General features: G+C 33.4%; 1 protein-coding gene across 1 annotated transcript in view; it reads left to right on the plus strand.

Annotated features, from left to right (window-relative positions):
- Positions 1–12767, plus strand: part of LOC111707084 (pleckstrin homology domain-containing family G member 5) — a gene marked incomplete at its 5' end in the record, with an annotated part of 60596 nt that overhangs the window by 29310 nt on the left and 18519 nt on the right. Inside the window, 4 exon segments of the mRNA XM_023480083.1 lie at positions 3071–3211; positions 3599–3658; positions 8530–8640; positions 9468–9617. Coding sequence (XP_023335851.1) covers positions 3071–3211; positions 3599–3658; positions 8530–8640; positions 9468–9617 — 462 coding nt within the window.

Here is a 12767-nt window from a genome sequence, read left to right on the forward strand (position 1 = left end):
ATTTTGCGGGGACACTGCCCCCCTGCGCTCCCTTCTCGCTCGGTGCTTTTTCCGCTGAATCACAGTTTTATTGGAAGTTTGATCTCCCCCCCTTTCCAAGCGCTGATTCAAACTCTGCGTTTATTGGATATAAAAGGGACAGATGGACAAGCAAAGTATATTTATAAAAGCCAACCTAGATCGGGACAGCTTTATGCTTTTTTTTAAAGGTATGCTTAAGAAAAGTATTAACATTTTTTCCCGATTTACAATGATTAACAAGAGTTAACTTTTTATTAGAGAACATTTATTTAAAACATATTTTTTGTGAAGCAATTCAAACGAAAGTAAGCCAAAAAACTTCTGGCAGAATCGAAAACAAAACAAAGATTTTGGACCTAATTTTAACCTTTTAACATTAAATCTCATAAAATCAGAGGTTTTAACAAATGTGTTACATAATTCGTCCCTAATTTATGTACTTTTGTTAAAATATTATTAATGACCACAAGGCACTGAGTGTGAATCGATTATATTTGTATTAACAGCTAGAGTTGAGCTCAATGTTAGCCAATATTGGAAAAAGAAAAGAAATTTTGACTTGACAACGTTATAATCAAATAAATGTTCTGCGTTTTTTGTAGATTTTATAACTGGAAGGAAAAGAACTTTTGAGTTGACAGCGTAAATGGATAAATATTCTGCGTTTATTTTTTTACCACAGTCTCTTTAATTTATTATTATTTTTATTATTTTTATTATTTCTTTCTTTATAGCTTTAAAACATTAATTTACCTGCGAGCATTTTTTCTTGGTGCAATCAGAATCAAACATTGTAGAAAAACAACTCAATCAATCAATCAACAACTAATGGAGAGAGGGTTAGAGGCAACGTTAGGGGAAGGAACGATCATAATGGTCTTTCATTCTCTTAATCCTCGTATTCATTTTCCATCTTCCTAATCCTAGGACTTAACTTCCATTTTCTTAATCCTAGGATTTATCTTCCATCTTCTTAATCCTAGGATTTATCTTCCATCTTCTTAATCATAGGATTCATCTTTCATCATCTTAATCCTAGGATTCGTCTCTTCCATCTTCTTAATCCTAGGATTTATCTTCCATCTACTTAATCCTAGTGTACTGGACATAGGAGGAGTTCAGATCCTAGTCAGTATATTTACCCTTGCTAATAGTTTTGCAAGTGGGAGAAATGATCAAAAAGTCTTTATTCATTTATTCTCTCACATTCACTTTGTTTACATACTGAAATGATAAAAATAATTAATTAGGTTATAATTGCAATTGTTGTTATTAATGAATAAGATTAAAATAATTGAATAAATGTTATTTACCAAATTTAGTTCAGGAATCTCTAAAAAGAATAAAAACCCTTCACTCTTTTCTTTCATACTGAGTGAAGGTTAAACTTGAACTGGGGTGAGCTAAGCACTATATAAAGTACACAGGTAGTTACATAGTAAGAAATGTCGTCTTTCCATACAAAGAGTAATGTTAAACTTAACACCTAGCATTCATCTTCCATCTTCCTAATCTTAGGATTTATCTTCCATCTTCTTAATCCAAGGCTTCATTTTCCATATGCCAGGAATCAATAGTATTTTTTGATCTGCGGATCTGTATTCTGATAATTGTCTCCGCCTGGCTGGTTTAACTGTACCGTGCTACTTCTACTCCTTGAGAAACTATTCTTCCATTTCCTTGAACCAATGGGTATTGAAGTTGACAGGTCCTTCAGATACAAATTGGAACTAGAACCGGGACCAAGAATTTTTTTTTTACATGGATCTTACAAACTAGAACCAGAAACCGAAAGTTTAGACCATGAAAATTCATTTTTTTTTGTTTAAGCAGAAAATGGGAATAGGAAATTAGGTTTTCTGCTAAAATCTAAAATTATTATTCCTCTTTGATATCGATATTTGTCGGTGCCAGTTTAAGATTGATATCAAAGTTTGAAAACATAAATCTAAAGAGTTTTAAAAATATTCTTGAATAAGCTCAAAGCTTCTTTTAAAGAATATTTATAACAAAATATTTATTTTCAAATAGCATTGGTCAGTGGTCAAGGGAATAAAATATAATATATCTTTTCAATACATTGTGATATACAGGAAAAATTCAACGAATTTTTTGTCGGAGACAAAAATCTTTCCCTGTTTACAATGTACATTGTACACTGTACACTGTACAGTGTTCAGTATAAGAGGCCATTTTTAATTTATGAACTCAGTTTCGGAAACCGGTTTTCACTAATGGGTTGAAAGGTATTTTGAAGATATTAATATTTTTTTAAGAAATGATATTTTATGCTCCATTTTTATTTGCTATTTTTTATACAAATCTTTACAAATATATATAAACCAAAAAGGAAACTCTGGATTTTCGGTGAACGATACTCTTTTGAATTTCCCGCTCTGAAAACACTTGTTGTAAAACCCTGTTTATCTATCTATGAAGTGTAAATAAAAGTTAACTAGAAGAAAATTCAAGTAACGTGTTTAAATCTCTTAAATTCTCAAGACCATGTAAAAGATATGATATGATAATCATAAATTTCTAATAGAAATTAAATAGATTCAAATTTTTAAAAAAAAGTTGTTATGCAGAGTTATAATTTGAGCAAAATTGTTAAACAGTTAATGTTGAAAAAGTAAAGTTATATAAAAGCTAACGTGTTGAAGTCCGTAAGAATCAGGAGACAGAAATAACTAAGATTTCTGGTTTGATATAAGTTGCTCTATAAGGAATGAGTCTTTTCCACAAACTCAAACTTTTAAAATTCCTTTGTCTTTACAACATGATGGTGTAAACATTAATATTTCAAACTTAGATTATTTTACCTGATAAAATTCATAGATTCAAATATCTAAGGTCTACGACATTAGGTTGCACAGATAAAGGGATTCGAAAATAAGAGTCTGTGGCAAAGATTCACTTATTTATATACTATATCTCCTCACCCACCCTGTAATATCATAAACCTACTCTGTTAATTAAAAGGTTTCACTTGCTGAATTTGTTAAGACCCCTTTATTCAACTTAGTTTTATATTTAATTTTGTATTTAGTTGTTCCTGAACTGTCTGTGTAACCTTCAGAACAACCAGATATTAACGGAGATAAACAGTGTCAAACTTTTCTGCAATATTCCAGAGATTTATTCAGCAAACAAGAACTTTTGGTTGAATCATATTCTACCCTTACTCCAGGTACTTAATTTAATTCTGCACTTTCCTTGAACTCATACTGCTTCAGGTACTATTCAATACTGCTCCTTCATTGAACTCATACTGCTCCAGGTACTAAACAATACTGCTCCTTCATTGAACTCATACTACTCCAGGTACTATTCAATACTACTCCTTCCTTGAACTCTTGAACTCATACTGCTCCAGGTACTATTCAATACTGCTCCTTCCTTGAGCTCGTATTGCTCCAGGTACTAGTCGATACTGCTCCTTCCTTAAACTAAAACAACAGGTGCTAGTCAATACTGCTCCTTCCGTAAACTTATATATACTCCAAGTACAAGTCAAGACTCCCCCACCCCTACTTCCTTACGTCAATGTAAAACTGTTCAATGAATAAATGTTTAGGAGTCTAGAGAGTCCCGAGCTCCGTTAGATCCTACTCTCATGAAGGAAGGGTTTACTCAGGTATTTCTGAATTTAATTTTTACGCTGGGACTTTCATCCCCCCCCCCCCACAACGGGTATCTGGGGGGTGTCAGCAATATTTAGTTTACATCATAAACCTTTTATTTAAGTCAATTAAGGCTCGGTCGCCAGAGCATTTTTTTTTTGAGAGAGATGTTTCTAAGTAGCATATAATGTTGAGTTGTAGTTCTAAAATCTGTCGGAAAACTGGTCATTTCCGTGAAAACTCTTAAAATTTTAAACACAAATTAGAGACATTAGAGACGATGTTTGTTTGTAATTTTTAATGGCTCATATTTGTCACCTAGGTGACCGTCAAAAAAGTGTTTCGAAACCAAGTCCTAAATTTTAGCACTAAAAAAGTCCATTGGAAAAAAGTAATTGAAATAATAGTCTCTGGAATTAAACTCCTTCCATTTTGAAACTTTATTTTCTAAGTCATTTTTTCTGGTTCCAGATTTCATACATAAAAGTCCCGGAAAGAAAATCCTCTTATAATGAAAAATGCATGGGAACAAAGGATGTTTACAACCATGGAAAGAAAGAGGATTGATATTAAAAAGACCCCTGGCTATATTCATTATCCAGATGCATAGGAGTGAATTCCTTTTTATGCAAACGTCACACACTTTTCTTTGGATATATTCCCCGTGATCTTATTTTCTGAGACTTAATTGGCAGCCCCCATATTATTTTAGGAAAAAAGTCCCAGGAATCTAAAACTTTGAACTTTATTTCCAATAAAATTTTGTCCTAGGACTTCAGAAAATTAGGACTTTTTTACCAAAGTTTTTATTTCCTGCAGGTTTCTTCCAGAAGCCTTTTCCTGTGACTTTCTTACATAGATTTGTGACCTATGACCTTTTTAATGTACACAATATTTCGGGGATTACAGGATCCATATAAATAAATAATAATCACCAATCACCTCCCGGGACCCCCTAAAATACCCCACCGTGACCCCATACCCCCTCCCCTATCATATCTTTTCTCTTAAACATTATTATTACACACTGAATTATTCCTCAGAATTAAGTATGAATCAAATATGAAAAGTTGTTCGTTGAAAAGTGCAAATATATTAAGATATTTTTTCTTCACAACTTTAAAAAAACAAAACGATAAAATAAAACGTTAAAACAAAACGTTAAAATGAAACGTTAAAACAAAACGTTTGTGATTGAAAGATAAGAAAGTGGAGAAAGATCGATCGCCGCGGTTAAGATATGGTTGACCAAAATAGATTATCAAGTATAATAGATGGCAATGTAGAATTTGTACACTCTCAGTACAGCTGCATTCTTACGTCACAAGTGTCAACAGGTTTATGTGTCAGACACTATTCTATTTAATTTTAGAAAGCATACCAACTGATGGGAGAAAATGTTGTCTTCTTTGTTATATTTGACACTTGGGACGTCATGTATGATTGGTCCATTTCTCTGTTGCCATCTATTGTCTAGATCTATTTGGGGTTGAACCATCATTGGCTGCAGTTATAGCATAGTTAGACTGAATGGTCGTGTAACCTAGGATATGCACTGTATTTGTGATATTAATACTGTACAGCGAGGAGGAAGACAACTCACACTAGTTTTGACTTCGACCCACAAATGACGTCACAAAATGAATTTGCGGCATGCGCTTACCCCATTGACCCCATTGTCCAGTAAAATGTCAGTTCCCCCCCCCCTAGCAACCTGTCCTTACGTCCAGTCATCCTTTACCCTTTCATTTTTCCCTTTCTTTTTCCACCTCTGAGTGACCTGACCAGAGAACCGCTATGAAAATATGCATCAAGATTCGCATCACTTTGACCTTCAGATCTACCTTATCAACTCTCCTATATAGACATAGACATTTTAGAGTTCCAACGCTCTTGTTTCTAGCGTCAGTTAAAAAAAGTAATTGTTAAATTTATTGATATATCGTGCACAGTTTGGTTTACTGCATCAGTCGACACGTGTTTAACCATGATGTTCTTTTTCTTTTTTCATGTCTTCCTGTCTAACGAAGGATATTAGAGATTATGTTTCTTTTTTTTTCTTCGTTGATTTCGTGTCTCAACTTTTTGATAAACGCATTATACATCAAGGAAGTTTCAAAACTATGTCATTTTCGAGTTTAAGTGCAAAGTCGACATGCAAAATCATAAATTTCAGAATCGGTTTTCTAAAAATTATTAAATAATGACTACGAAAAATGATACAGTAAACTAATTAGATGTTTAGGCTCATCATTATATTGAATTTCTTTTTATTTTCTATGAATTTGTTCGCAGATTTCTACAAATTCTCCAAATCTGCAGAAAAACTTATAATTGAATAAGATTACTTATTTTCGATGATAAGAGTTAATTTTTATTTTCTCAACTCGTTCCTAAACAACAAATTAGTTTACTGTAGAATTTTGTTTACATTTTTGTCTTCGTTATTTAATAATTTAAAAAAAACGATTCTGAAAACGTACACACCCAAATTCATGATTTTGCGATTAAACTCAGAAAATATACGTCGTAGAAGCGTTTTATAAGTCTCAAATAAATCCTATAAATTTGTCCACATTACTACACATTCAATACCATACAATAACATTCACTCACTTTAAACCCTGAAAAGCAAAGGTGGATACTAAAAGCTCCTGAGCTGAAAATTTTGGAATGGGATATCCTTAATCCCGATCGTTTAATTAATCTGGAGATTAATAAGAAGAGGAGAACAAGCATTATTTAATCTGGGGATTAAGAAAAAGCATTAATCTCGATATCCACCATTCTAAAGTTTTCAGCTCTGGTTTAATTAAAGTTGAAAAACTTAAAATTTCGAATTTCTAATACACTTTTTACACAACTACTATCCTTCTTTCTCTTCCTCTGGTATGAATTTAATATAAAACCTGGTTCAATCGGAATCTGTCCGCAGGGTTTTAAAGGTTTTATATTGAGGATACAAATTCAATTTTTATTCTATTTTGAACCCCCCCCCCCCCTCGCCCCTACATCTCTCCGGCCTCTTTTATCTCCACTGTTTTAAGCAAATACAAATAGAGTTCAAAAGTTCTGAAAGCCCTTTCAAGTTTCTATGTTCATAATGATCTAAATGCTTAATCAACTGTTTACTATGTACAGGGTGTCCCAATAAACATGGGAGTTAAGTGACGACTTCCAAATAATCTTTGTTTCGCGTGGTATTATTACGTGAATACAATTTCTGTAGTTTTCCAGTCAAAACGACTAGTCTTGCACCTTCGAAATTGACGGAGATATTAAGAAGGCAGACTTCATTTTCAAAAGCTCAACAGACATTAAGTCTATATTTTGATAACTCTTTGCCATTTATCAACTATAGGAAATTGAAGACGATTTTCAAATCGTCTCTTAATTCCAATGTTTGTTAGAACACCCTGTAAAATGTAAATATGTAAGATATAAAAACTAAATAGTTTCTAGTACAATAGATGGCAACGTAGAATTTGTAGTCTCAGTACAGCTGTATTCTGACGTCACAAGTGTCAAATTAGTTTTTTTTTGTCTGACAAAATTATTAATAATAGTAATAGTTTTGGAATAAAGTGCTTATCTTACAGTAAAATAAATGCATATATATGTGTTCTTTATTTTCTGTTGCCACCTATTGTACTTGATAATCTATTTGATAAAAACTAAATAAATGAGAAAATGAAAATTACTTTTAGCTTTTTCAATATTCCCTTGTGCTTAATGGAAACAAATACATATCTAGAATAGAAAAATTCTGTACAGTTCTGCATTCTGTACTAATGTATAAACATGTTGTTTATTTATTTATCCATCATACACATCATCTACATAGCTAGGTTCAAAATATATTCGAAATGCTCTCGGTAAGTTCGATATTACTAACGAAACAGAGCTTCTAGTAACTGCAGTGTATACTGTACAGCGAGGAGGAAGACAACTCACACTAGTTTTGACTTCGACCCACAAATGACGTCACAAAATGAATTTGCGGCATGCGCTTACCCCACTGACCCCATTGTCCAGTAAAATGTCAGTTCTTTTATATGCGAATCAAAGATGAATGCAGCATCAATTTCAAGTTTTAAAAGTGTTAGTAAAAAATTGAAAGGGGGTATTGGCTTACGTTGAAAAATGTTCGATGGTGATTGCTGCTAATCTTACTTCTATCTGTTGCGTCTATAAGGAGAAAATTGTTAAAAACAACTCATTCCGTAGAACGTAGCGTCTATACAAATTCAGAAAGTTGCAATATTCGAATCGGATCGTAATATCATAAATTATTTTTCGACGCATTCAAATATAGTTGATATTTCATAATATTTTTTAAAAAATTAATATTTTACGATCCAAGTCTAATATTGCAAATTTGTATGGACGCTAGGTTCTTCGGTATGAGTCGTTTTTTAAATTTGTGTCGCAACAGATAGAAGTAAGATTAGTAGCAATCACCATCAAATATTTTTCGACGTAAGCCTATACCCTCTTTCATTTTTCGCAAACACTCCCTTTAAAGACGACATGGCATCTTTCATAAAGTAAACTTATTCATCATATTTTTTTGGGATAACAGTAGCACATTTTCGGGATGAAAGAAACAGTAGTTGTAAAACTCCATGGTTTATTTATGTTCAAAATTCGTTTTCAAATTTGAATTCAGCCGAAAATTTCCAAGAAAATGTGGTGTAACATGTAATTTTTTAAATTATTTTTTGGGGGCCTATGTAATGATTTCTCCGACATTAAATCGTCGGATCGTGACCGTATGCATAAGATTTTGAATATTTTTTTTGATCGCATTATTTTTTAGGTGGCTGATTTCTAAAAAACAGTCATAAATTGATCATCTCTAATATATATAAATATACATGTTTAGGTTTGTGAACTGTTCAGCCCGTACTACCGATATTGTGTTGAACAAGCTGCCTGTCAACAGTACTGTAAACAACAAGATAGAGATAATCAGATATTCAAGGCTTATCTTGCGGTACGTTAGATAGTTATATAGTTACATAGTTACATATGTGCATAGTTACTTACATAGTTACATATGTGCATAGTTACATAGTTACATATGTGCATAGTTACACAGTTACATATGTGCATAGTTATATAGTTACATAGTTACATATGTGCATAGTTATACATAGTTACATAGTTGCTAAGACACATAGTTGCTAAGTTACATAATTACATGTGTACATAGTTACATAGTTACATAGTTACATATGTACATAGTTACATAGCTACATAGCTACATAGCTACATAGCTACATAGCTACATAGTTTCATAGTTTCATAGTTACATAGTTAAATAGTTACACAGTTTCATAGTTAGATAGTTAAAATAGTTAGATAGTTACATAGTTACATAGTTATATAGTTACAAAATTACAAAGTTACATAGTTACATAGTTACAAAGTTACAAAGTATCATAGGAACATAGGAATAAAGAAACATAGTTACATAGTTACATAGTTACATAATTACATAATTACTTACGTAGCTATTAGTTGTTATGTTAATAAAGCTTGGAATTTCCTTGTGGCGTAATAGTTGACCAATTACTCAAAAGAAATACTTTTTCCGAGAATTTATTGTCACAAATAGGAAACAAGATTTCATTGGTGGTTGATCATTTAGATGCTACTTAAACCCTACTACTACGCCTAGCTGATATACTGGTTCGACCAATACTACCTACTAAACCCTTGTATTTCTAGTGGTGTGAGACTCAGCTCAACTGTAATAAGCTATGCCTGGTTTATCTACTGGTTCAACCAATAGTACCAAGTAAACCCTTGTATTTCTAGTGGTGTGAGACCCAGCGCGACTGCAACAGATTACGCCTAGTTGATATACTGGTTCGACCAATGCAACGTCTCACCAAGTATTCTCTCCTCCTCAAGGCTGTGCTTAAAAATACAGAAGATTTAAACCAAAGAAAAGATCTACTAGAAATGGTGAGTTTACAAAACAAATATTATTTCACGGATTTGCGCCAATATTTTACTCAGTTAGGGAACGGAGGTGGTGGGGGAACCATTTATTAGATTGTTTACATTATCTTTGAAAGGGACTAATGTGAATCTAAACATCGCAAAAAACAAATTTCCATTTGTATTTTTGTTTTCAAATATAATTTACCACGAGTTAATTAATGAAAAAGGCACATTTAAACTTCTTTACTTTAATCCAGAACTGCAAAATTGCGTTCAAAATAAACGTCTTTTTTTCAAATCTGAAGTTCTGAGGGTTAAACATCTTGATATCAGTCTTTTCTATGTGAACAAAATTAGTTGGTAAAGAACTCAAAAGGTTTAACGCTAAAGGTAACCATTAAATTAGGGGAAAAAGACTTAATAAGTTCTGTTGTCTCTAAAGTAGGTTTTCCAGCGAAAAAGGAAAAATCTTTTCGCGTAATTTTGCTTCAATCTGTTAAGCGAAAAAGTGTGAAATTTTCGCGAAATAGAAAATGCAAAATTTTCGCGAAAAAATGCAAAAATTACTTTCCCTAGACAAGGAAGCTCGATTGAGATTATGAAAACATCGACGTTGGGAAACTAGACGTTTCTTATACTTTCTCTAGAAGTGAAAGCACAATTAGGATGTGCTAGAACATCGACGTTGAGAAGCTAGACGTTTCTTATGCTTTCTCTAGAAGAGAAAGCACAGTTAGGATGTGTGAAAACATCGACGTTGAGAAGCTAGACGTTTCTTATACTTTCTCTAGAAGAGAAAGCACAATTAGGATGTGTGAAAACATATCGACGTTGAGAAGCTAGACGTTTCTCATACTTTCTCTAGAAGAGAAAGCACAGTTAGGATGTGTGAGAGCATCGATAATGACGAAATTTGGCATTAGAATGGGACTCAAACTTAGCTGGAATTGAAAAGAAAACATATTCAGAGATAAGACTTGGTTTACAGGGTGTCCCACATCATATTAGATCTGTTCTAGCTCAAACTTTTCTTAGAGGCTAGTCATAGAATTTAAAGAAATTCATTCAAGAATGTATAGCTTGTTTTGACAGCTTTCTTGCAGAAATTACCAGGTTTAAAGATTTTGCATATTTTGGTGTAAAGTTTAAAAATATCCAATATGATATAGGACGCTCTATATGTGAAAAAAAAAATTCAAACTACTTCATTTTTTCGCGAAATGTTTCCTTTACTGGAAACCATACTTTAAAGTATTGTTTACCCTTGGATGTTGCCATCTTCTACGGGTACGATGTGAAACCATTGACAAGAATGAAAATTCAAAAGTTGTCAACTCGTCTGAATATTGAAACTAAAATCATTTTAAATATTTAAAAGTATGCAAAAAATTCAACTCTACAGGGAACGATCAGGAGACAACTTGATACAAAATAGAGAATGGATTACTTTTTAAATTTTAAAAAGAGAAAATTTGTTGACCGTTTTGTATTTTTATTTTTACAAAGGAAAAATCTTGTCGATGTTAGTCAAAGTAGAAAGTAAAGTAAGTTTGATTTTGAGCGAAAAAAAAATAGATGATGTTGTTACTATACTTGCTACAGGTGCTACTTTGATGTTGTTACTATACTTGCTACAGGTGCTACTTTATGACACTTTACTACTAGTGCTTCTCTAGGACTCTTTACTTCTATTGCTACTTTAAGACCCTTTACTTCTAGTGGTACAATAGGACCCTTTATGTCTAGTGCTACTTTAGGACCCTTACTTCTAGTGCTACTTTAGGACCCTATACTTCTAGTGCTACTTTAGGACCCTATACTTTTGGTGGTACTTTAGAGACCTTTAGTTCTAGTGCTACTTTAGGATCCTTTAATTTTAGCGTTAATATAGGGCCCTATACTTTTAGTGCTACTTTAAGACCCTTTACTTCTAGTGCTACTTTAGAACCCTTTACTTCCAGTAATACTTTAGTACCCTACATTTTTAGTGCTACTATAGGACCCTTTACTTCTAGTGCTACTTTTGGTTCCGGCCCTTTACTTCTAGTGCTACTTTAGGACCCTTTAATTCTTATGCTACTTTAGAACCCTTTACTTCCAGTACTACTTTAGTACCCTACATTTTTAGTGCTACTATAGGACCCTTTACTTCTAGTGCTACTTTTGGTTCCGGCCCTTTACTTCTAGTGCTACTTTAGGACCCTTTAATTCTTATGCTACTTTAGAACCCTTTACTTCCAGTACTACTTTAGTACCCTACATTTTTAGTGCTACTATAGGACCCTTTACTTCTAGTGCTACTTTTGGTTCCGACCCTTTACTTCTAGTGCTACTTTAGGACCCTTTAATTCTTATGCTACTTTAGAACCCTTTACTTCAAGTACTACTTTAGTACCCTACATTTTTAGTGCTACTATAGGACCCTTTACTTCTAGTGCAACTTTTGGTTCCGGCCCTTTACTTCTAGTGCTACTTTAGGACCCTTTAATTCTTATGCTACTTTAGAACCCTTTACTTCAAGTACTACTTTAGTACCCTACATTTCTAGTGCTACTTTTAGTACCCTACTTCTAGTGCTACTTTAGAACCCTTTAGTTCCAGTGCTACTTTATGAACCTACATTTTTAGTGCTACTTTTGGACCCTATACTTCTAGTGCTGCTTTAGGATCCTTTATTTCTTGTGCTACTTTAGGATCCTTTACTTCCAGTGCTACTTTAGGACCCTATACTGTTGTGCTCCTTAGGACGCTTTGCATTACCTCTAACTTCAATTATACATCTGAAGTTCTGAACCATTTACGACTAGTGTTATTTCTTTTTGGTATTTCACATGACCCCATATCTGGGAAATTTTATGGCTTGTCAATTTTGAAAGTGGGGTGGGGTGGATAGTGTGTGACACCAGTTCTCGTTAGATCACTGAAGTTAAGCACACTTGTCCACAGCCAGTAACTGGATTGGTGTCCAGACTGGTGTTCACGGGTTCGACTCCCGTACTCCACACAAACCTGTGGTTTTAAAAACATCTGAAGCCGACATCTAGTTAAGCAGTTATGACCACCTGACGGATGTAGGAGGACAGAGGGGCGGCTGTCAACAACTCTCGCAGCGAAAGGGTGCGTGCTTTCTACTGAACAAGAAAGAAGCTTCAAGTGGGATTGATCCAAGTG

Source organism: Eurytemora carolleeae, unplaced genomic scaffold (assembly GCF_000591075.1).
Source record: "Eurytemora carolleeae unplaced genomic scaffold, Eaff_2.0 scaffold703, whole genome shotgun sequence".
Classification (NCBI taxonomy): Eukaryota; Metazoa; Arthropoda; class Copepoda; order Calanoida; family Temoridae; genus Eurytemora; species Eurytemora carolleeae.